The sequence below is a fragment of the Gossypium hirsutum genome, chromosome D09 (assembly GCF_007990345.1).
Source record: "Gossypium hirsutum isolate 1008001.06 chromosome D09, Gossypium_hirsutum_v2.1, whole genome shotgun sequence".
NCBI lineage: Eukaryota > Viridiplantae > Streptophyta > Magnoliopsida > Malvales > Malvaceae > Gossypium > Gossypium hirsutum.
The window spans coordinates 39,136,674-39,162,467 of NC_053445.1; the positions used below are offsets into that span (position 1 = coordinate 39,136,674).

The 25,794-nt window shown below is 31.3% G+C and overlaps 2 protein-coding genes across 11 annotated transcripts; one reads left to right on the forward strand and one right to left on the reverse strand.

Annotated features, from left to right (window-relative positions):
• The first annotated feature begins 656 nt into the window (after positions 1 to 656).
• On the forward strand, positions 657 to 8,220 carry LOC107891499 (arogenate dehydratase/prephenate dehydratase 2, chloroplastic). Of its 6 annotated transcripts, XR_001682239.2 has the most exons (14): positions 657 to 1,110; positions 1,192 to 1,259; positions 1,431 to 1,523; positions 1,656 to 1,856; positions 1,940 to 2,020; positions 2,328 to 2,423; positions 2,512 to 2,589; positions 2,716 to 2,805; positions 2,923 to 2,987; positions 3,063 to 3,144; positions 3,218 to 3,294; positions 4,097 to 4,229; positions 4,363 to 4,529; positions 5,980 to 8,220. XR_001682239.2 is itself a non-coding variant. In XM_016816326.2 (12 exons), the coding sequence occupies exons 1-11, from the start codon at positions 846 to 848 to the stop codon at positions 3,275 to 3,277; spliced, it is 1,179 nt and encodes a 392-aa protein (XP_016671815.1). In that variant the 5' UTR covers positions 657 to 845; the 3' UTR covers positions 3,278 to 3,294; positions 4,363 to 4,780. The 6 variants fall into 6 exon arrangements, 2 of the variants coding, with proteins under 2 accessions (XP_016671815.1, XP_040956530.1); XR_005918100.1 differs by lacking the exon at positions 4,097 to 4,229; XR_001682237.2 differs by lacking the exon at positions 5,980 to 8,220 and having other exon boundaries at positions 4,363 to 4,780.
• LOC107891498 (interactor of constitutive active ROPs 3) lies at positions 6,055 to 11,457 on the reverse strand. 5 transcript variants are annotated; one of them, XM_041100591.1, is made up of 4 exons: positions 11,108 to 11,457; positions 9,879 to 9,989; positions 8,602 to 8,773; positions 6,055 to 8,034 (listed from the first exon to the last, which is right to left on the reverse strand). In XM_041100591.1, the coding sequence occupies exons 2-4, from the start codon at positions 9,896 to 9,898 to the stop codon at positions 6,352 to 6,354; spliced, it is 1,875 nt and encodes a 624-aa protein (XP_040956525.1). In that variant the 5' UTR covers positions 9,899 to 9,989; positions 11,108 to 11,457; the 3' UTR covers positions 6,055 to 6,351. The 5 variants fall into 5 exon arrangements, with proteins under 5 accessions (XP_040956525.1, XP_040956529.1, XP_040956526.1 ...); XM_041100595.1 differs by lacking the exon at positions 11,108 to 11,457 and adding an exon at positions 10,536 to 11,105; XM_041100592.1 differs by lacking the exon at positions 11,108 to 11,457 and adding an exon at positions 10,348 to 11,083.
• Between the last annotated feature and the right edge of the window lie 14,337 nt (positions 11,458 to 25,794).

Genomic DNA, 25,794 nt, shown 5'->3' on the forward strand with positions numbered 1-25,794 from the left:
ATAAAAATTATTAAAAGAAGTCAAATTTATTTTTTTTAAAAATAGAAAATTCTATATGAAAATTGTAGAAAAATAAAATCTCAAAAATATTATTTTTTGAGAACTAATATGTATGAGAATTAAAGAAAATTATCATTTAATAGAATTTGGTAACAAATTAAGAACAAAACAAAAAAAAGTTAGATAATTATACGTTTCTTTAATGTTTCTCGAAACTAAATTAATAATATCTTCAATTGAAGTTCCATGCCCTTGAAGAACATCCGAAACTAATATTATAAAAACTTGTGAAATCAACTTTGATGCCATTTTTTTAGCCAAAAAATATAAAATATACTACAAAATTTTTTTTAACTCAAATCAGATTTTCAATTCATTTAAATTATTTGTCAAAACCCAAATTATAGAATTTAATAAGTTGACATGGTATTACACATATGATAATATGTTTGCTACATCAGATTTTGAAAATGGTAAGACTTACCGAGTTTAACAATTATCGTTTGGTGGGACTAACATTTTAAAACTTAAAAAGTACAAGACTAAAAATGCCCAAATTAAAATACAGAAATTAAATACACAACTTTCATAAAGTAGAGGGACTAATAACCAAATTTAACATTAAAAGTTCTATGAAATAATTTCGCCTTTAAGCGTATTCTCGAACCAAAAATATATCGATTGGGGCGGAAAATTACGGTCCAAAACCCTAAATATTTTTCCCAGAATGCAAAGAACCTAAAATATTTTTTAGTACATTTAAGTCTTCAAAATCTCGCCGCCGTTTCAATCAAAAATAAAAATCTCACCACCGCTATTGTAATCAGATCTAAGCTGATTCATTAATGGCTACGGCCACTTCCAATATACGGTCCCCGTCGATCATACTCTTTGGAAAAGGGACAGTCTCCTATCAGAGAACAGCGGCACCGTTTCAAATTCCCCAATTTCCTCTGAACCGCCCTCGTTTCTCCGCTCTTTTCGCTTCCCTCCACGACGGGAATAACAACGACGACGGAGGCAATAAGGTCACGAAGGCTGTCGGTTTGGAGGAGCTTTTCGAGGATTCCCCGTATGACGTTGTTTCAAAAGACTCCCCTTTTCATCCCAGTATGATATCCCCGTTTTCGCTTTTCTTTTTTGGGTTTATCTTTTACTTTTAAATTTTGCATTTTATGTTATGTTATTCAGGGCCACTTTCTTCAACCCAGCTCCCTAATTCTGTCTCTGCTGGCTCTCGCCTTCGCGTTGCGTATCAGGTAGTATTTTAATCTCTTTTTTTTACATTTACATAGCAATAATAACATTACATATATTTTTATTTTATTAACGTCGGAGATTGGGTCAAGATTATAATTTAATTATATATTTATAAAATATCGTTATAACTCAATGAAATTGTTTGATTAATTTGTGTTCAAATTTTAAAGGGAGTTCGTGGTGCCTACAGTGAAGCAGCTGCTGAGAAGGCCTATCCGAATTGTGAAGCTGTTCCTTGTGATCAATTTGATGCTGCTTTTGAAGTAATTACTTGAACTCTTTTTTTTCATGGATAAATACTTAGTTTTCATGTTAGAAAATGGGGTTGATTTTGAATTTGCAAGCATATTGATTAGTCTTCAGTGAGAACTGCTTTTAAGTATTATTTTATTTAGGCTGTAGAAAAGTGGATAGTGGATAGAGCAGTATTACCGATCGAGAATTCCTTAGGTGGTAGTATTCATCGGAATTATGACCTCTTGCTTCGCCATAGCTTGCACATTGTCGGGGAGGTTAAGCTTGCAGTTCGTCATTGCTTACTAGCCAATCATGGTGTTAGAGTTGAGGACTTACAAAGGGTTCTTAGTCATCCTCAGGTATGATGTAAGATTTAACCTACCTGTTGACAAAGTTTTCTTGTTGTTTGTAATATATTTGTTTTAACTCAATAATGTTTCAGGCTCTAGCTCAGTGCGAGAACACGTTAACAAAGTTAGGCTTGAGCAGAGAAGCAACTGATGATACTGCTCTTGCAGCAAAGGTGAGTCATGATTTGAAGTGTAGAAATTTGTTTGACATGAAAGATTATGTAAGCTTAGTAGCTGAATGTGCTAAGTACATTATGTTCTTTGATTGTCTAAGCATTGCATATAGGAAGTAGGCAGGAACTGATTTATCTAGTTTAGTTCTTGTGATCCTTGCTGATCCAAAATTGATCAAATACATTTTATTCCCTATGAATATAGCAAAGAATAGAATTCAGATTACATGTCTGCTTTTAGAATTAACTGCCAGTATCGCTTGAGTTGTTCCTAGTTTTGACTGATTTTATGGCTGTTTATATGTAGTACGTGGCTTTCAACAAACTAAAAGATACGGGAGCTGTTGCAAGTTCTTCAGCTGCAAAGATATACGGACTGAACATTCTTGCTGAAGATGTTCAGGTTTATGTTGGTTTTAGTTGTTCATAGTTGCTTGGTGTTGGATATTTGTCAGAACTTTTAAATCTGGTGTGCCTTCCCTTTTCAACAGGATGATTGTGATAATGTTACTCGATTTCTCATGCTGGCCAGGGAACCCATTATTCCTGGTGTGGAGAAGCCATTCAAGGTTAGCCTTTCAATGACAATACCATTTGCAGTCAAAGTATTTGGTTAAAGCTGTTCCTTTGCTATGCTGCATTTATGGATCATTGTTGCTCATGAAGTTTTTCTATTATATGCAATTAATCTGCAGACAAGTATAGTTTTCTCACTAGAGGAGGGTCCTGGTGTTCTTTTCAAGGCACTTGCTGTTTTTGCTCTTCGGCAGATCAACCTTACAAAGGTCATTTTTTTTAAATTCTGTATAAATTTGTTTAAGTTACTTTGGTAAACTACATCTGAAAGGGTATTTTTTGGGGGTTGTATTAACATCCTTTATTTATTTGTTACCTTTGATCAGATTGAAAGCCGTCCCTTGAGGAACCAGCCGTTGAGAGCATCTGATGATAGCAACAATGGTTCAAAGTAATTCTACTAAATATCTTTTTCTTTTGGCACTTATCAGATTTCACCCTAATTCTGTGAATGTCTTGTAATTAGATATTTTGACTACCTTTTCTATGTGGACTTCGAAGCATCCATGGCCGAAGAGAGAGCACAGAATGCCCTAAGACATCTAAAGGTATATTGCTCTGCCTCTTCCATAACCTTTTAAGAGAATTAGTGAGATATCTAACAATATGTTCCCCTGGCAGGAGTTTGCCACTTTCTTGCGAGTTCTAGGGAGCTATCCAGTGGATACTACCATGTTGTAAACAACTTGTGGATCATGGTATGTATTCAATGTTTGAACAAATATTGAGGGTAGATTGATGGCAGTCTTCAACATCTTTACAATGATTTGGTGGCAGAATGTTGCTAGATCATTATCTTTAGTAGAATTTTGTATAATATTTTCAAATTAATTTTCAGAGCTTTAATAGCATGCTGACCAAAATGAGGTTGTTTGGACTGATGTCATTGGTGATTTAATAGGAGTAAAACAACTTTTTCTCTCTTAGAAGTTAAGGAAGATTATCATTTTATCATGTCAATCTGTTCTAGCTCCTTCATGAATTTTTTTATTGCTGAAGTGAGTAACCTGAGACATGATCACTCATTCATTGACTCTTGTCTGCAATATTATTCTATAATAAGAATTATTCTTTTTAAGTGGTGGGTAGCCTTGAGAAAGAACACGAGGAACTAGCGTTCTGAATTGTTCTTTTTTTTCTTTCTTATAATGTTGGGACTGTAAGTTGTGTAATGGTGGTCGGTGGGTGCTTGATATTTCACAGTTTTACGTAAGGGTGCTATTTCTAGTATGAATGGTGATTATACAGTTATAATCCTTTGAGAGATGGTCTCATGGAAGATTGTTGTTGGGTCTCTAAGAATGTAAGGCATATTATCAGAGACTTCTATCCTTTTTCTGATGGCTAGTACAAGCTATTCTGTTGTATGTCCTTGTTATTATTGGATGAGCATAAAGGTAATTTGAATTCAAAGCTATTTAACTTACAAATGTTTAAGAAACTATGCCCTAGCTTGAGTTTGAACACAAAAATGATAATTTTGCTACACCCAAAATATAGGTTGGATCCACACATGACAATAAAAGCTGCTAGCAACCTTGTCTGGTTGAGTTATGGTTATGGCCACAATAAATGCTTTTTATTGCATTCCAACTAGCCTCGACAATAATGCAGTTGGTATTCTATTGCAAATGTGAGTGTCATTTCCTTATTAACAATGTAATCTAAAGTTAGGGCCTATATACATAATGCAGATATGGATGTATATTGTTAAGCATTTTGGTGGGCGTTATGTTTCTAACACTTGATTGATTATGCTGATGCAGAATTTTCCCAATATTTTACTCACGATACTACATAGAAGGTGGAGTTATTGTGTTGAGAGAAAGGTTTTATCAGTTGATAGCCAAGCCAACCAGAAAGCCCACTGCACTGCGCTATGGAGGGATGCTGACAAATATGGCTTTGGCTCTATGACACCCTGTAATTAAGCGTAAGTAATTTTTTGTTTTTACAAGCAGGTGGTGTCTTCTTTTAAAAAATTTCCACGGAAGTTTTCTTTTAAATTACTTTTAAACTGGTCATACTTATTTCTGATTTTTTTTTTATAGATTTGACAATTTTGAATATAAATTTATGACACGACACATTTGATAGACATAAAAAATAGTGAACATCTTAAATGCCATGTTTTCTTCTTTTTCATCCCAACTAAATGGATGTTTTCAGTATCTTTGAATTTTATATTTATTTTTTAATTCTTACGTTTTCTCTATGTTCTTACGATTGTCCACTGATAACCAACAGAGTGCAAAGAAACTAGCCAATGACCAAAAAAAGGAAGGGTTGATATTAATTTCGCCCTCTGAATTTGGGGCAATTAAATCCATTTTAGTATTTGATTTTTTTTTTCAATTTGACACTCGAATTTAGCAATTTGGTCCTTGAATTTTGGTTCTATTAAAATTTGAAACTTATATATGAGATTTTAATAAATGAAACTTATATAAAATTATCAAATATTAAATTAAAATAATATAAAAAGTAAATATTAAATTAAAATAGTATAAAAATTTTTAAAAATGTAATATGGGCATGTATAAAAATGGATTTTGTTTAGCTATTTTTAAATATGGAAGGGTTTGGATAAAATTTTAAACTCATGGGCTTGGTAAGCGTGAGATGTGTCAATATTATACTTAAGCTCGGTTGAACCCGACTTAGTTTGGCGTATTAACACCTCTAGTTACAAATTTATTGGGTTATCATTACACTTTTATATTTTTCAAATTTAAGATTAAAATGAAATTAATTGTCAAGAATTACATTAACGAAAAATAAAAAAATAAATAAAACGTTGTGAACTTAGCAGAGCTTGTGGTCTAAGATACATGAGTTAAATTATGCTTTTAGTTCTTATACCTTGCAAAGATTGTGAATTTAATTCTTGTATTCTAATTTGATCAATTATAGTTCATGTACTTAAATTGGTCAATTGTGATTTTTATATTTTTTAAAATTTGAAATTTTAATTTTAACTTAAATATAACAGTTAAATTTGTTTAATTAAATTCAATTGCTAGTATTATATAAAATGTATAGTTTTAGATTTAGTTTATATTCTCTAGTTGGGTCATTCAAATTTCTTATAGTTTTCAAATTTTGGAATGTTAGTCTTGACGTAAATAATGATCATTAATCTGTGTATTAGATTTTTTCAAGTTGAAATTTTATAATTTGAAAGATGCAAGGACTAAAAATGATGAAACTAAAGTTTAAAAACTAATCTGTGACTTCGATTCAAGTGTCTCCAGCAGTAATATTTAGATACGGGTGCAAGAGTAAGACATTTTTTCAAGTACATAGAAAATTTTGATAGGGTTCAAACATATTTGTATCAAATTCATACTCATACTATAAATCATTGCTTCAATCTATGGCAGGAGAATACAAGGTAAAAACAAACCATAAATCATGTTAGCTTGGCAGCTGATTAGTGAAGGCCATACGCAAGCAGCTTAACAGAACAACCATGGAATCCGAATCCAAACTTACATTGTCAAGGTGATGACACCCCACATTTTACATATCAACAAAAAAGGAAAAGAAAAAAGAGAATATGCTGTCACCGGTGTTCAGCCATCGTCATAACCTATCTACAAAGCTTTAAAATAGTGGTGGTTGTGAACAACACAGCAAGAAGACCCTTGGTTCGAGTAACCCAAGTATCTGTCCAAATAAGGCGTTAGAGAGAGATAATAAGATAGTAGAACATGGAATCAGTGCAACTTTGGTAGGGCATTCCGCATTGTTGCCTATTTCTGTGGCTTCTTCCACAACACCCCAATCTTTTTCAGCATGTTCCCATTTTTCTTCTTCAGCAAATCCTCATCACTATCTTCGGCATAAGGTGGGCTAACTTTTCCCTTAACTGGATTATAGTTGCTATCCAGTGAACCAGTTCTCTCCATGAACTTCCCATTATTACCTGCCGAAAGCATTGAAGCAGCTGCTTCCGCAGCCTTGCGCCACTGGTCAGATTGCACCTTTAACCTTCTCAGCTCTGCTTCCATTTCTGAATTGGCAATCTGTGCAGCCTCGAGCTGCTCAGTCACCCTGGCAGCTCTCCTGTTATTCTTATCTGCCTCCTCCATTGCAAGCCCAAGCTTCATAATAGCTTCTCGCTCGGCAACCCTTGCCTCGTCTAGCTCAGCAGCCACTTTATCATTTGTTTTACCTTTGTCCATGTCCCTTTTACTGATTTCCAACCTCAGCATCTCGTTCTCTTCCGATATGTTTTGAAATTCTGTCTCTTTGTCCATCATATTTGCCTTCAGGTCAACAATAGCTTCATTCAATAACTTTAGCTCTTTTTCAAGTTCTAATTCTTGCTGGCGAGACAGGTTTTTCTCAAGTTTCATGTGAAGCTCTTCATTTTCCTCTGAGATACACTGCAACTCAGTTTCCTTATCCATCAGATTAGCCTTCAAGTCAGCAATATTGAAGTTTGCTTTCTGTAATTCAGCTAACAGCTCTGCCTCTTTCAAGCTTGCTTCAGATTTTATCTGCTCAACCAGTTCATTCGCACTCTTTATCTGTAGGGTGTTTAGGGTTTCTTCTTCATGGCATTTAATCTCAGCAGTTTCGAGAGCAGATCTTAAACACGCCACCTCAGACTTCAAAGAAAATATCTCTGCTTCAAGCTGATGAGATTGCTCAGGTTTCTCACTTTCTCCAGCTTGATGCTCAACAGCAATACAGTTACCATCGGACTCAATAGAGAGGCTGCCACCAGAATCAGTCATTTCTGCCTTCAGTTTGTGAACAAGTCCTTCAAGTGAATAAACACGTTTCCTTGATTGGTCTAAGTCAAAAGCAATGGAGTTGTAAGCTTCAACGGCCTTCTTGCCTTCTGACCTAAGTGCTTCAACAGTCTTTTTTGCAGCTTCTAGTTGTAGCAGAGTCTCATTTGCCACTGCTTGGGCCTGAGCTTCCGATTCTTGGCTATCCTTTAGCTGTTTTTTCATGTTCTCTACAAGGGATTGAGTTTCAACCAGGTTTCCTTTCAAGCACTGAAGCTCCAAATGAGCTGATTCTGCTAGCCGGGTCTGTGCAGCCTTGGATTCAGTCACCTTTTCAAGCTGATCCTTAAGTCGCTGAATCTCATTCACAGCTGAGACCAGAGCAGCTGAGTCAAGAGACTGCTGCCTCTGTATAGCTTTGAGCTCTGACTGCCATGCTTGATCCCGTTCTTCTGAGATCTTATGGAGCTCGACAACATGAGTTTCCTTGCAACCAGACAGCTCAAGTAGCTGCTTTTGGGACTCCTCAAACTTTGCAGACAAGGCCAACAGTTGCTTCTTTGACTCTTCAGCATCTTGCTCAACTTGCTTCCTGCATGATTCGGATGAATTTAACTGATCCTTTGCTTTCTTTAGTTCTTCTTGAAGCTGCGAATTCTGTACTTCCAGTTCAGAAATTCTGCTCGGGCGCTTCTTCTGAAACACGTAGAGAGGATAATATTAGATTTTTCACATAGGATTCAAAGAGCCCTCATTCTAGGTGCTAACTCTACTTATAATTCAAAACATCAATGTTTATTTGATGCCGGTACGTGTCTCATCCACAAGGACTTTGGAAAGAATCACTCTATAACAAGTTATAAAATCTCTTATCATTTTTTTCCTTGGCTAGCAAAATTAACTGCTTCACCAAGCCTACCATCACCATTATAGAAGCTTAGAAAATTAACTCAATGAAAGGTATCAATGAACAAAGCAAACCATTAGTTTTCATTGAAAATAGATCAGAAGTTAAAGGTGGAAATTAAGCCGATCATCATTCATAAGACAAACAAGTTGCTTATTAGCATGCTTCTATAAAAAGGAGAAAGGGTTGTAGAAATACCAAGTATGAAGAGGTACTGCAGTAGATTTTGTGAAGCAACATGAAGCCTTTCAACACTCAAAAGGCCATAATAGTTGGGTTTCTTATGCACTTATCAAAAACTTTCTAAGGTTCATCACTGTTCTCTAATATTGTATAATGTTCTCTACTTTGCATACCTCGGAGGCCGGGCTTCTAGGTGAACGGCGCTCAACAACTTTAGGGCTTTTCTCTTTCGAAGTTCTACTAGTTGAACTTGGAGTCGAGGCAGCCTCAGTGTCTAGTGTGATTGGTTTGAGTTGACGAACAGCTCGATGAGAGACCCTTTGCGGCCCTTCTGAAGATCCATTTCTGCCAAACAACAGTTAACCAGTGATTTAGCATAGATTAAAAATAAAAAAGTAGGATAGGGCTCAAAGACTTCGAGAAGACATTTAAAATGCCTCCAGTTAGGATAATTAACTGACTGTAAATTCACTAGAAATTTCACATCAAAGCTGAAAGCTCTACATGTTTGTATATTAGACTGCATTACAAAACAGTACAGGTTTTAATTTCTAACCACATTGTGGCTGGAAAAACCAAACAGATACAGCGACAAACAGAAACTTTTAGAGTATGCCATTTCGTCATGCACTCATGTGGGTTTTTTTATTTAAAATCATGCTAGAAATAAGTCATAAAAAATGTAATACCAGCTTTCTGACATTAGGTCAAAAGGAGGATCAACCCCTTAGTTAGATCTCATAATGTTCAATCGATCACATTGTATTCGGAGTACTTTTGATCTACTTACAAACTAAAACCAATTATGGATGAGCAAACATGTGAAAGTTAGCTCCAATTCTGATAGAACAGAGCCAAACAACACTTTTCTAGAAGGTAAAAAAAAAAATCAATCCTTCTTAAATCACCTAAATCAGTGGAATCTATAGTTTATTCTTGTTCTATCCTTATTCCAGTTTTCAATTATATACTTGTTTTCCCACCAACATCCTAAATCAAGTGATAAACAAAGGAACAAATTCCACATTGATCTCAACAAATGATAAACCACAAATAAATTTTATCAAGTGCTTCACTTACACTATTTGCTAGTGCCATTAGGGGCTTAGCTTATCCTATCCTCAAGATAGGAGACAAACGAAATGGTTTTACCTTCATGCAGAAAGAGACTGCACCCTAATACGGTTACCAGACAATATGACCCTTATAGTAGCTACAAGATAAAAATCCGAAAGAAAGGAACTCCAAGAAAAAATCTTCCCTGTACCCCTTGGCACCAGTTAAAACCAAGACAACCTAAAATATTAAATGGCACTTGTTTAGATGACTGACCCACCAATTAAGTTTAATTTTCAAGAATAACTACATAAATGCATCAACGAAACACACTAGGAAACCTCTCACGAGCGAAGAATCAGCAGTAATAAAGGCAATAGAATTTAAAAGGTACCTTGATTTTGGTGTCTGCATAATTTAAAGAATATTAACCCTACACAAAGTTATGAAAGAAAACAAGTTTAGTTATCCTACACCACTTCAATGCTTCCCTGACCCACAACGCCTGCAATAACAGATCGGAAAATTATCACGAGCAGCGACAGAAGAATTCAATGCAAATGTGGGTTAAAAAAAACACAAGATTTAATGAGCTCATATGAAAGACCAAGTGCTCCTTATCATCACATATATGAAACCACAAGGGCATAAAATATATGGCAAACCAAAGAATATCTTCAAGGAAAAAGGTAAAAGCATAAGCTATCCACTAATTAACCAGACAGTAACAGCTACCCTTCATCTTTACCGCATTCAATGCTGCCCCAAGACCCTACTTTTGTTTATGGTCCATGAGACATTATTATAGTCACAAGGGACCCTACAGCTTCAGGGATGGAAACAGACAATTTACGTAAAAGTACCCTTTTTTTTTCATGTTTTCCTTATGGATTGCATTTCAACACTCCAAAAGGGGCATTACTGTAATCTAGCAAGTGAGATTTCTCCCTCCATTGTTGCCGTGAAATGAGGGCATGAAATGTAAAAACGAAGCGTGGGGGTTGAATATTAAGAACAACATGGAAAAAATGATTTCAAATGCCACTCAAACCTTCTTTTTTTTGTTTATCTTGGTCCAAAACACAAGATTGACTGTTGACTCGGTTGTTTCTCGGGAAAATATTTTCTAGGAAAACACTCTTTCAGCTAAGAAAAAATGTTCAAACTGTTCAAAGTACCCTCAAGACAAGATCCACAGCAGCTTATAAGACCAAAAAAAAAAGCACACCATTTTGCTGAATAATATAAGAAAAAAAAAAGAGACTACAGAGACCAAAAAGAAAACATTTCTAAGATTCGTTTTCTTTTACAAAAATCTATCTCAATAAAAAGGAATAAAGTCTGCAAGGCTGCCATTACAAAGCTCCTGAATTGAACACAGAGCTAAGTTACTATCGACTCAGAAAAGGAACTTTTTTTTCATCAGTTTCAAAGGGGGAAAAAAGAAGAAGGCCAAAACCCAAAAGAAAATGAAAAAACAACACCACAAATACGCAAAGAAAACCCCACTTTGAACATACAATGGCAAAATTTAAAGAAAAAGGAATTGTCTTTTCCTTGAAAGCATTTCCTTGGGAACTCAAAGAAATAAAAGAAAAAGAGCATATGGCAAAGTGAACTTACCAAGTGTAGTAATGTAACAACTAGTATAAGCAAAGGAAATGCCGAAATGGGTTAAGTTCTAAAGCTTTGTAAGATAAGTTAGAAAAGGTAAGGAAAAGGAACAAAGAAGAGGACAGAGTGGGAATGGAGTTCAAATCAAAAGGCTGTTTTTTCTGTGGCTCTTTTCAGCGGGGTTAGTAGAGTGTTTAGTCTTGTTTGCATTGCAAATCTTCTTCGGCGCGGAAGCCGAGGGATAGTTGATCCATTGCTTTAGTTTATTAGTCTATGGTTTGTTTGTTTGCTTGTCGTAGCTGGTAGGAGTAGTTTCCTTTCAACAGTGGGAATAGGAAAAGAATGGGACGGGTAGCAATAAACTAGTGAAAAGGAGAGAGAAAGTTAGTACTATTATTATTTGTACTAATTTTGGTTTAATGTTTCTTTGAGTCCCTATACTCTTTGAAATTTTAAAATTTAGCCCCTCTATTTTTCTTTAAATTTAATGCTTGTGTAGCATTTTTTCTAAAACGGTTAATATAAATTTTGGTATATAAGTTTAGTTTCAATATTCTATTTGGTACCGGATTTTCTTTTGTTCTGATTTGATACTTGATTTTGTTCGCAATGTTTAATTTGATACTTATACCAAATGACATCATTGAATCAATTAATATTTGACACTTGCGCTCTAGTAAAAAAAACATAAGTACTTAATTAAGACAAAAAAATACTCAAATATCAAACTCAACACTGAAGCTAAACTCTGATGCTTGAAGGAAAAAAATCAAAAATCAAATTAAAAACTAATGTACCAAAATAAGCATTGAAACCACGCTTAAATATTAAATGTTATATTTACATTTTTTTAAAAATTACTTTTTTAAGGTTTAAAAGTACTTTTGAAAAAAGTTGAAAAGTTCTATGAAAAATTATTTTTGAAAATTTTGGTTTATAATTTCAAATATTTAGCATTGTTGTAAAAAAAAGTGAAAAATTAAAATGTTTATTTTAGATATAATGTTGTGGAATAAAAAATAAGTTAATTTTAAATGATATCTAAATTCATTAATGTTATGATATATGAAATTTCAATTCTAAATATGTTTAAGCAATTAATTAAATTTAATTATATAAATCAGATTTTACATTAAAATTACATATAAATATAACTCTTATAAATTAACAAAAAAAAATATAAGTGATGGAATAATTGACTCAAATACAAAGTATCATCCATTCCTGCCTTTTTATTACCATGATAACTGGTTATTAATACGTTGTTATTAGCAAACATTCAACTTAGGTTATATAAAAATATTCTAAAAAAAGCTTAAAGCATGAAAAAGCCCTTGTATTTTTTCAAAAAAATAAATCAAGCCCCTGTAAGGTCATACTTTAGTAGCGTTTGGTGTAATTAACTCTTTTTTATCATTACCATCTTAAGAAGGAAAAGAAAGATGTCAAGGTTTAAACTCATGTTATGTAGTTGCAAGCTCTAATCACTTCAAATAAATCTTAACTTGATTCTCATTGTTTTCAATTTGACAAAAATCTGATAATATGTAGGATAAATTACACCATTAGTCACTATATTATGAGTAAATTTTCGTTTTGGTCACTTAATTAAAAAAATTACAACTCGGTAACTGACCTATTGAAAAGTTTTCATTTAAGTCATTGAACAATTCAAAAGTTTTTATTTAAGTCACTAAGCTATTAAGTTTTTTTTATAAAAAAAAATTTCGCTAGCGAGCTCTAAACGACAATTCGACAATTAGTATGGTGGATTAGTGCAGTCAATCTAGAAGTTGATCTAGCAATCAATGTCGGAGATCAGAGAAAAAATTTGTTTGAATTTTGTTCCACATATTTATGGCATACAAATTTGTTTCATGAAAAAAAATTGAATTCTGGAAAAGAAGAGAAAAGATAGCTTTTTATTGGTGCAGGCAAAGCAAATAGAGAAAACCATATAACATCAATTTTAACAGCTTAATGACTTAAATAGAAACTTTTGAATAGTTCAATGACCAATTTGTAACTTTTTTTAGTTAAGCGACTAAAACAAAAAATTATCTATAGTCTAGTGACTAATAATATAATTTACCCTAATATATAAACCAATAAACTATTAATAATATCAATGTTTGAAACTAAATAAGAATATTTGATGTAGAAAAAAAAACAAAAGAAACTCACTCAATAACACTTTATGAATTGTATACAAAGACTAGACAAAAAAAAAGAACTCAAGACACTTTTTATTCACTAATTTACATCCTTTATATAGGCTGAAACTACAACGGTAGCTAAAAAATAGGATAATTCAGAAGCAAAATCACAATCAGATATTAAACCATGATTTTAACTAACCATTCGACAAATTTATTGAAACTAATTTGAATATTTCATCTGCTGATATGTCCAAGATTTTAGGCCACTAACTGAGTTGGTGGTGAACTTTAACATATATATGTAGGATCTATCATTGAAATAAAGAAATTCACGGCCAGATTTGAGATGCTTATATATGTTTTTATTATAAATTTAAAAAACAATAAAAATAATGTTTGTCAACATCTTTGTGAATTTTTTTATGCCACATGTAGTTTGGGAAAGATTCACTTACATTATTTAAAACTCAAGTAGTTTTATACACTTCCATAACTTTTTTTATGATTATTTTCTTGACAATAAAGCTATTGAATTTATCAATATAATTGTATTTGTTATGCATATGTGTAAATTTTCTATACGATCTAATCTTTCTATCATATTGATTCAAAATATTATAATTAGTAATATATATTTAACACTTGTTATTTTTTATACAAAAGAAATAGTTAGACATTTTTAATTTACCAAAAAAATTACATGCCTGGTCTACATGTGGAATAAAAAAATATATTGCACGCTTTTATAATGCTTCACCAAATTCATGTTTTGAACTTCTTTCCATGATCACTTCTAATCCTCTTGGTTTTTCCTATCCTCCACTCTTTCTCATTTATAATTTTAATGTGCAATTTTTTTAATACTCCAAAAGCTTTAAATTATTCTTTCAAGAAATCAACCCAAGTAAAGCACGAAAAGTTTTCAACACAAATAAATATGTACCTTTTACTACCTAGGCTTTTATTTTGTTTTGGCCACATCAGATCCACATGAAGAAGCTCCAAAGATCTAGTTGTAACTATCTTTTTTAATATATTGTGTGACATTTGATGTTGCTTGCCTTTGATGCACTCACCATATGGATTAGTTATTACTCCACGAAGCTTGGGTAAGCCTTTAATGACACCATACTTGACAAGTCTTTATAGACTATTGTAGTTAACATAATTGAGTCTTTAAGTGGCTAAACTCAACACACTACATATAAGCCATCATTAAACAAAATACCTATACATGCCATTATAACCAAAATCAAAACATTCGAAAATATCGATAGAGCCGATGGATAGTGTGATATACCTCCGACAAGCTTCCAACCCAATCGAGATTTTGATAATCTAAAAAGTAAAAGAAAATAAATACATAAGCAATGAATGCTTAGTAAGCTCGTATAAACTTTAATTATAATATTTCCTTTTCAAATATGAAATTTATACTTATCAAGAATAATCTAATATTGCTACCACAATACTCATGAAGTTATATTTAACAACTCACTAAGTGAATAAATCTACAATATCACTTATACATAATATTCCTAGCATAGTAGGATTTTAAACAACTTTAACTCTTCCAAAATTTCTTTATTTTCATTTGCGTTTCTTTACTTTTCACACTCATTCCAATGCATAACACACATTCATAAGCATATCATTCAACTATAGATACAAGCTAGTGCATTTAAACATAGACCTTTTTCGAATTAATCACACGATAACTCATTTTACAAGAAATTTCATAACTTAAAACTTACCACTCTTTTATGAGCACAAGTATATTTTCATTTGAGCACTTACCCTTTCAACGCATCATATAATAAACATATTACCATTTAACCAGTAACTTGGCACTTGTCTAAGCGTCAACAACAACACTTGTTAGCATACTTGAACATATTTCATATAAATTCGACATTGATAAACTTATTTTATTTAACATATCACACTTGAGTTTATTACTCATCACAACTTACACAATTTCCATGTATCAACATAACAAGATATTGATATATATATCATGACACATATCATTCTCTTACTATTTCTTCATATACATATATCATCCAAAAATAACTCTTGTTATTTTACCATTCGAAAAACGACTTACAGATATGAGTACATCATTTTTAGAAGCCCGAAGGCTGAACAGAAGCTCATGAGAGCTAAACATAAAGTAAACACGAAAGTTCGCAGCAAATGTTGAACCTCAATTTACTTGGGTAATTTGTCGTCAATTCATCCTTTACATTTTCTGTCAATTCATCATTTACATTCGTAGTGCCATAATCCAGTTATGGTCTTATCATCAGAATGTCATAGCCCAACTATGATCTTACATATAAACACTACCATGGTCCAAACATGGTCTTACGTTCATAGTGTCATAATCCAGTTATGGTCTTATCATCAGAATGCCATAGCCCAACTATGGTCTTACATATAAATACTGTCTTGGTCCAACCATGGTCTTACGTTCATAGTGCCATAACCCAGTTATGATCTTATCCATCGATTCATCCATTGCCACAAAACGATTGTACTCAATCTCGCGTTCCACTTGTTTTGAATATTTAATTTAATTTCATAATTTAACAATAATTTTGTTTTCAGTAATAGATATGAATAAATACATAATACCATTCATCAATTTAAAAAATAAACATTAAATTTTAACCATACAAACTTACCTGAATTGAATTGTAATAATTGTAGGAGTTTAGGGATTATTCCGCTATTTTTCCTTTTTCACGAGTATCTACGAAATCTTGATCTAAAATATAAAATTACTCATTCATTAGCATATATTTCAGTTCCAATTCATTTCACTATTTATACCCTTCATTTTTTTGAATTTACATAATTACCCCAACTTTTACAATTTAGTCCCTTAACTAATTAATCTATCAAATCAACTAATTTTCCTAAATTAATAATTTATCCAAACATTCTAGGCTATTAAACAACCCTTAATAAAATAAAATTTTAATACCAAACCCTAATATTTTAACCACTTTCACAATTTGATCATAACATCAATATTTAACAAAATCACTTTATAATATCATCATACAACAAAATTAAAGCTCTAAACCCACTTGATATTAATAATTTCTTTCAATATATTAATTTAGACAATAAAACAATTCATTTCATACAATTTGGTCATTTTTAACATTTTTAAAAAATTACCCTTAAAATTTTACTTTTATTTAATTTAGTCCCTAAGTCTAAAACATGCAAATTAGCCATTTTTAATGTAAACCCATGCTAGATGAATATTCATATATTTTCATCCTCCTCCTCTCCATTCCACATCCTTAATGTATATAACATGCTTATATGTAATATTATCTATAATTCCACTATTTACTTATGTTCATATCAAAGCTGTTCACTTGAGTCATAATCAATAAATTATTTATATCTTGAGCTACAGAATTCTAAATTAAGATCCACTTGATGTTTTTGAAACTAGACTCAAATTTATTTCTACCATAAAATTTTCAGAATTTATAGTTTAGCCAATAAGTACAGTAAAATCTTCAAATTTATCCCTATTCTGCTGTTTGATAACTTTGACCTTTGCCTACTAAAAATTAATTATCTCTTAGTACGGGGTTTGGATAATGTTTTCGTTTGTTTCTCTTGAAAATAGACTTATCAATAATTTAAAAATATAAATTTAAACACGTAATTATTTTTTTACAATTTGTGATGATTTTCCAAAGTCAGAATAGGGAAACCCGAAATCAATCTGACCTTGTCTCACAAAAATCCATATATCTCATAATATGAAATTATTTTTGCTTACACCATTTCTTCTATGTAAAACTAGACTCAATAGACTTTAATTTAATATTTTAATTAACCTCTAATTAAATTTCTATAATTTTTTGTAAAATTTCAAAGTCAGACTACTGCTGTTGTCCAAAACTATTTTAGTGTAAAATGTTGATAACTAAGTTTATAACACCCTCATTTCCTTTCTCTACAATATTTCCCATCACTTCCTCTTATTTCCCTTCAATAAAATATCAAGAACATAGAACCTCATATAATAAAACTCTACTTTAACATCATTTTCATACTTTTTCAATAATATCAAACTCAAAAATATATTGAAATCTTGATGTTCTTACCTTGTCCTATTGATTTCAATCTTTAACTTAATTTTCTCTCTCCTAAAGCTTCTATTTCTTGAATATAATTTGATATTATAGCTCCCCATAGTCTCATTATTATTTTACTCTCTTGGTAGCTATGAAAATTCTTTTGATTTCTAAGTGAAAATGGTGAATTTTAGGTAAAAGGACCAAATTGTAAAAAAAATAAATTTTCTTTCCTCTCTTCTCTTCTCACGTGGGTGCATGGAAAGATGATGAAAATTCTTCATCTTTCTTTCCTTTTATACTAAATATAATAATAATAAAATATCTCATTAAAATATTAATAAAATAATATTTATCTAATTAAATAATTATAAAATACCATCAAAATATCTCTAATATCATCATTACCTTCTAGAGTTCTCTCTCTTTCTAATTGACCATTTTGCCCTTTATGATATTTTAAAATTCCATCCTTGAGTCATCACTTAATTTGGTAAAATTATGATTTAGTCTCTCATAATTCATCACCTATTCAATTTGGTCCTAATTCATCCATTTTCCTTAGTTTCTAGATCATTCCACCCTTAAAATATTTGCACTATTGGTCCTTCAAATTTTTTATATTTACACTTTAACCCCTCAAATTTTGAGTATCTTGGGCAACAATTTTTTCTCACTTTTGCAATTTAATCCTTTCTTGAATTAATGTCATAATATACTTCCCAATGTTGACATAACTTAAAATTTCCCTTTTTGTCACTTTATTTTCTTATTTTACTATATAAAGGATACTATCTTACTTTCTTACTGTAGTAATTTTCGGGGTATTACATTGTGTGTGACAGATTTGAAACTACTCCGAATAAGATAATTCAACATCTTGTAGCATTACGATATGATATGACCTACTACTTCACAATAATGACAAACAAACTTTTGATTCTTCTTTTTGCATGTCTTAAAAGAGGCAACAAGGGTTTCATTAGCTTTAACAATTATAGTCGAAGATGAATTCTTACTAGTGTACTCTAAGCCACTACGATCAATCTCAATTATACCAATGGCTAACATCTTATCAAGCTTCTCACTTTGAGTTCCAACATTCTTGATATAGACTTTGTAGCATCTATCTATTTTTCTATAGTTATCAACTATGTGTCTTTCTCAACAATGATTTCATGTTTCTCATTAGTTATGATACCAAGTTTCAGATTTCTCTTTTGTGATGAACAACTTCTCTTAAGCATTTCTTAACTTGACACACCATATCTCATCCGCCTAACATCAATTTGTATAATTCTTCCAAAATCTCAAAAACATCATCACTGCCACAATTTGAATTCTCTTCAAGAAATGTCATAAATCCTATTACAACATTATATCTAACAATGGTTGTAAATTCCACATAATTTCTCACTTAATCTTTATCATCAGCCCTCATTCTTAGATTCTTCATCACTCTAAGTGACTACAAGGGTTTTCATTTTCTTGCCTAAAGTTTTGGCACATTCTCATTAAGTGTATTTATACTCTTCACATTCATAGCACTAAACTCCCTTGTTCTTTGGAGGATGAGCCTTTATTTTAACTAGGTTTTTTAATTTTTCTTGTAGAAATTCTTTCTAGTATTTAGTGTATATTCCTTCTCGGAGAACTTCCTAAATGATTGGTTGCAATTCTCTATTAAAAGAGCCAATTTCCCTTCTAATTCTTCTATTGACAAGGTAGATTAGTTAGTTGTTACAACATTGTCTTTGACATTGAAAGCTATGTTTTCTCAACTCTCACCTATTCCCTCTTGGTTTCTTCTAAATTTATTTCAAAAGTTCTAAGTGAACCCACGAGTTCATCAAGTTAAAAGTGGTGATGTATTTGGCCTTTTCAATTATAGTGGATTTTGTAACGAATCTTTCTGGCAAAGATAAAAAAACTTTGCAAAATAATTTTACCTCAGAAAAATATTGATCAAGATATAAAGCTTCATTAGAAATCTCACTTATTTTTGCATAAATTTCATAATAGTCTTATCTTCATTGATTTTTAAAATTTTAAACTTGGTTGTAAGAATTTGAAGTTTGGACAATTCGAACTAATCCATTCTCTTCATGTTGATTTAAATAATTGTCTAAACAATTTTGATAGATAGACACGCGGAAATTATCTTGAATTGATTCATGTTCTATCCACTAAAAATAACATTCAACATTTTTGAATTACAGTTTGCTACTCTTTCTTCATCAACTATGTACTTATCTTTTGCCTTTGGGGTTGTTGTGCCATTAGTACTTGTTGAGACAAGTCAAGCTCAACCATTTTTCATTAGATCTCCCATCAATAGCCTTTATGAAAGCTTTCATGCGTGCCTTTCAATAGGTATAATTAGATTCTTCAATCAATAGAGACAAAACTATCTTCCCTTATGACCTCCATGATACCGATTAAAAGTGATTATCTTTAAAGAAGCTGAATATCTCTAACAATTATGGGCCTTAAGCATATATCTCAAGATTCATGAACTGTAAGCATATTTAGTTTAATTTTATATGAAAATATTAAAATTTGATGCATAATCTTGAAATAAACACAAAATCAAATTTGTAAGTTCTTAAACAATGTCACAAATTGATACTTGCATTGTCATAAGTACTGTTGTAGTAGTAGTTGTAATAGTGCAAATGACATTATCTATGCTCTAACTGTAACACCCCTTGCCCGAGACCGTTGCCGGATTCGAGCTCGAGGCATTACTTTACTTAACTTAAAAATTCGGGGCATAAAATTTTACTTTTGAAATTAATTTCACTATTCACAACAAAGCTGTCCACCTGCGCAGTAGTTACTAATTTAGTTATAACTCGAGCTACGAAGTTCAAAATTTAAATCCGTAAATTTTCCCTGAAACTAGACTCATATTTATTCTTACCATAAAATTTTCAGAATTTTTGGCTTAGTCAATTAGTACAGTTTATTAGTTAAAGTCTCCAATGTTTCACCACTCGACTATCCTGACCTCTTGTCACTAAAAATAAGCTTTCTCATTGTAGGATTTTCATATGGTGTTCTCACTTATTTATACAGAAAATAGACTCAATAATAAATCTAGACATATAAACTAAAACTCATAACCATTTTTTACAATTTTTAATTATTTTCTAAACTCAGAATAGAGGACTCCAAAAATAATTCTGACCCTGTCTCACTGAAATTCACATATCTTAAAATATAAAATTCATTTTGCTACACCATTAATTTTATATGAAAGTAGACTCAATAAGCTTTAATTATGTATATCATTCACCTTCTAATTAATTTTATACTATCCTAGGTGATTTTTCAAAGTCACATCACTGTTGCTGCTTGAAATCTGTTTCTTTGCAAATTTTACTCTTTCATGATTTCTATGCATGATTTATCACCTAAACATTTGTAACAACAAACACCTTCATACTTAGCCATTTTAACAACCATTCATCATCAAATACTAACATATCATTCTTTAGCAAAATCATAAATACAAACATTCAAAATAACTAAGTCCCTATACATGCCATAACCCAAACATGGTTCATCATAAAATACCGAGTTGTTGTCGTTGATAGTGTGGACGATCTTTGACATCTTTAAGTTCCCAGAAGTAGCTTTACAATACTATAAGAGAAATAAAAATAAAAGAAGTAAGCATAAAGCTTAGTAAGTTTACTAGTAAATAAATAACAACACTTAACACAAATAATTATACTCAAGTAACATGATCCCTAATTTCCTCTTTACTTAATCTCTTACTCGTTCTCTTGCTTGTTTACTTAGCTAACTCATGATTGTAACTTATTCTTCTCTTGCTAAAACATTGAGTATCAATTGATAATATAGTAAGTTCTTAACTCTTATAACTCATCTAAGCTTGCCATTTATGCTTTTAAATGAACTTTCATTAACATGATTTGTTTACTAGCCCGTTGAGCCACGTTGGAATAATAAGGATACTTGGGTCTTTTATGATAATAACATGTCAAAGCCATGTCCCAGACATGGTCTTACATGGGATGTTCTCATATCGGTACCCATGCCATGTCCTAGACATGGTCTTACGGGGGACCTCTCATCTTGGTGCCAACGCCATGTCCCAGACATGGTCTTACATGGGACCTCTCATCTCGATGCCAACGCCATGTCCGAGACATGGTCTTACATGGGACCTCTTTACCCAAATGTCATGACATTTGTATCCGATACATTCCTTATGTTTCAACGGGACTTTTTAACACTGATTCTCTATCATTTCATACTTGAGTTAACATTAGATAAATTCATAAAATAAATGCATAATTGCTGGAAAATAAAAATATTAATAATAATTATTGAAATATTATATTTATTTACTGTAAACTTACCTCAGTACAAAATATAGCAAAATTCACCAACTTAGCCTTCAACTTTATTCTTTCCTTTGTCTAACCTCGAGTTTCGCTCTTCTTGATCTAAAATAGAAAATTTAACTCATTTAATACTCACATTTATCAAAAAAACCCTCGACTCTAACTTTGACAAAATTATGATTTTACCCCTAAACTTTTACATAATTACACTTTTACTCCAAAGTTCAGAAATTAAACTTCATCTCATATTCTTATGTTATGTAACATGCTGAACATTTTTCTCTTCTATGACAACATCAAATTCTCACTCTAACACTTACTTATGTACATTAGGGATTTTTACCGATTATATCAACTTACTCGTTTTCGCTTAAAATCGGCTAGTAAAAGTTGTTTAACATAATTTCTAGCTTCATATTATATCATAAAACATAAAAATAAACACTTTTCACCTATGGGTATTTTTTCAAATATAAACCCTAGGTTAAATTATTGCTAGAATAAGCTAAATTAAGCTATCGGGATATCAAAAACATAAAGAGCATTAAAAACGGGGCTTGGGATCACTTACTATGGAGCTTGGAAGCTTTAAAACCCTAACTATGGCTTCTCCCCTTGCTAAATTCGGCCTAATGAAGAAGATGATCAAAAATTGGCTTTTAATTTTGTTTTAAATTCGTTTTAATAACTAAATGACTAAAATGCCCTTAATGAAAAACTTTGGAAACATGCTTTACCATGTCCATTTTTGTCCACCAAGTTAACCAATGGTCTAATTACCTTATAAAGACCTCCAATTTAAAATTTCATAACAATTGGACACTCTAACATATAGAACTCAACTTTTGCACTTTTTACAATTTAGTTCTTTTGACTAAATTGAGTGCCCAAACGTCAAAATTTTTGAACGAAATTTTCAAAAAATCTTTCCGTGAAATTGTAGGCCATAGAAATATAATAAAAACAAAATTTTCCTCATCGGATTTGTGGTCCCAAAACCACTGTTCCGATAACCTTAAATTTGGGCCATTACACTAACACTATCTTTTATTCTACTTGATGTTATGACTTGCGAGGTTCTTTTGTTTGGTATAAATCTCAAAATTATATATGAATTTTGGTTTAATGTGTAATGTTATACATGAACTTTGATTTTGTGCAATTTTATACATAACATTTTGATTTGATTTGATTTTCACAAACCACTAGCATCATTATTGATATAACACCATTTTGTGTTTACATATTACATATACAAATAGTTATACTTGTATAATATAAAAATACAATGATGTATTCATTTATTTAAATGTATACAATTGAATCAAATTCAAAGTTTATATATCAAATTACACGTTGAATAAAAATTTATGTATATTTTTTATATTTATCTCATTTGTTTTATACAAACAACACAAAAATGTATGGTTTTAAAGCTGATTGTTAAAACATACTTCAAAAAGGAACTGTTTATTTGTACATAATATGGATTTTAATTTTTTTTTATGAATTTTATGTCAAATTCTTTTGAATTTCAATCTAAACTTTAATATTTTAAACAGATTTAAATCATTTCGTATTCCACAACAAATTTTGGACTGTCCGTGTAAGGAAGAGCAATAGGCAAAAAGTACAGGTCAAATTCTAGTTTTGGGCTTTGTATTATGTTCCAATTTAGGATTTAGTCCTTGAACTTCAAATTGGTACAATTTAGTTTCTCTATTTTTACAATATTGTTAGTTAGCTTAAACACCTAGCACCATCAACTATTCTGGTTAAAAAAGTAACTTATTTTTTTCTTAAAAAAATATTTCTTACTCATCAAATTTATGACTTTTTGTGTGTGTGTGTGTTCAAATGAAAATTTTAAAATATCTGTACTAAAATTTTAACCAAAATAGTTAACTATTTGAAGTATATAATAAAAATAAAGAATTAAAATTTGATAAATTAAAATAAAAGGACTAAATTTTAAGTATAATAAAAATGGATAAAAAATAAAAATTTGAACAATGCAAAATAATGATGCAGCAAAAGAGGTTGAGTAGGTGTAGGGATGGAGTCCGCCACCATTAGATTTGATTGAACCCTGACCTCAATCCTCATGCTTTCATTCATTCCCCAAATTCTTTTCAACAAACAAAAATTTCACTTTTGTCCTTTGACTTGATTCACAATTTAACTGTGTATTTATTTTTCGATTTTAGTACCTAAATTCTTTTTTATCCAATTTGATATTGAAATTATATTTTTTTTTATGTTTTTAGTCCATTTTGTAACCAAAGTTAGAAAAAAAAATATTCGAAAGCTTTGGCCCATAAAAAAAGATCACGTGATATGTTTTTGGCCAGTGAAAAAATGCCATGCACATAATTTATATAATTTTACATTAAATTAAAATAAAAAATATTTATTTTTTTAACTTAAAATATATTTATTTAATTAATAAAAATTAATTTTATTTCCAATTCTCTCTCCTCTTGATTTATCTTCCTCCCCTCCATCTTCTTTTTCTTCATCATCTTTTAACCCAACACACACACACACACACACACACACAAATCATTATTAAAATCTTTTCCAATGCCACATTTATATCACAACCATCATTATAATACACCAAAACATGTCCACACTTGACCAAAATATTGAGACGAGAACCGTAGACATGAAAAATTCCAAATTTGATTGCTAGAGAAGTCACATTTTAAATTACTCAATAGTTTATGTAAATTCTAATGAATTAATGAAAATTTTACTAGTTATCAAGTCAAACTAAAAAATTAATTAATTTAGCTATATTTTTAAAATTTTTTAACAAAAAATAACAAGCAAAATCTTTTTTTTTATAAAATGTAAATAAGTAGATTGATGATGTACAAATATAAATAGAAACATTAAATATATAAATTAAAAGACTAAAAGTTAACAAACTAAATAACAATGTACATAAAACATTTAATAGGAAAAAAATCATCTCCGTCATCAGGTCAAATGCGTGCCACAACCCAATAGGTTTTAGTTACGAGGAGGATTTCGTCATGGTCGAGGTTCTGATTCATTATCTCGTTATCTTTATCGTCCCCATCTTTGTCATTGTCATCATTATCATCATCTTCATCTCTATCTCTAACGTTATTTTTATCTTCATCTTCATCTTCATCTTGTTCTTCTGTGTTAAACTGCATTTGCATTCTAGGTAGTTATCGTATATTGCCAGTTGTATTAGCAGGTGGTTGTGAAGATGATCCGCCTTTGAAGACTAATGATTCTAGTGGTGTTTGTGACATTATTGATGGAGAAATATATGGTGTCAAACTACCTGATTATGCATAGAATATTGTAATTGTAGGCAATCCTAGATATAATAGTTTTGTTAGAGGTATTGGCATGTAATATGCTCCTACAGATGGAGGTGGAGAAAAAAATATTCCTAGAGAAAGCGTTGATAAATGGTACAATTGTGGAATGGATGACAAGGCATATATCAATGATGGTGCATAATTTAGTGCTTGTGTGAAAACACAGGGTTAGTAAATGCACCAGAAAAATATGAACTATATTGAGCCAAAGATGCACCCATCGATATAAGTTTCAAGGCCAGAGCTGATGCTGATGAACTCAATGCATGTACTCTCGATCACGGCTTCATATGGAGTCATGTTGGCCTTCTACGATGGATTTTTCTACTCCTTTCCTCTTTCGACAATAGATATAACTTACTATTAAGTCTAAATCATGTCATGTAATCCGAAGACGTCGCCAAATCTAGTCTTTTACAATTTTTTTCGCATATGGGTAGAAAATTATACCTTTGTGCCTACAAGTTGATATACTTAGCATGGAATTCAGACCAATCTTTTCGGTTCTCCCCCATAAGTCAATCTTGTAAAGTTTATTGAGGTTTTGAGGTGAGGACGGAATATTTTGCACAAAGCCGAATTGGCGCATCACTCGATCAGATTCATGCATCTCAACTATTGTAAAAACTATCAATTACATTTTGATGTGTTAGATGTTACATTCATAAAAAAATCAACCAATATGCATTC

What these genes read in the sequence shown, in the direction of transcription:
- LOC107891499 (XM_016816326.2), top strand. Translation starts at nt 846, where the DNA reads ATGGCTACGGCCACTTCCAATATACGGTCCCCGTCGATCATACTCTTT. An exon ending in GCCTTCGCGTTGCGTATCAG is followed by an intron (nt 1,260 to 1,430) that starts GTAGTATTTTAA and finishes CAAATTTTAAAG; the next exon opens with GGAGTTCGTGGTGCCTACAG. An exon ending in TTCTTGCTGAAGATGTTCAG is followed by an intron (nt 2,424 to 2,511) that starts GTTTATGTTGGT and finishes CCTTTTCAACAG; the next exon opens with GATGATTGTGATAATGTTAC.
- LOC107891498 (XM_041100591.1), bottom strand. Translation starts at nt 9,898, where the DNA reads ATGCAGACACCAAAATCAAG. An exon ending in ATGCAGACACCAAAATCAAG is followed by an intron (nt 8,774 to 9,878) that starts GTACCTTTTAAA and finishes GTTGTTTGGCAG; the next exon opens with AAATGGATCTTCAGAAGGGC. An exon ending in CTAGAAGCCCGGCCTCCGAG is followed by an intron (nt 8,035 to 8,601) that starts GTATGCAAAGTA and finishes TACGTGTTTCAG; the next exon opens with AAGAAGCGCCCGAGCAGAAT.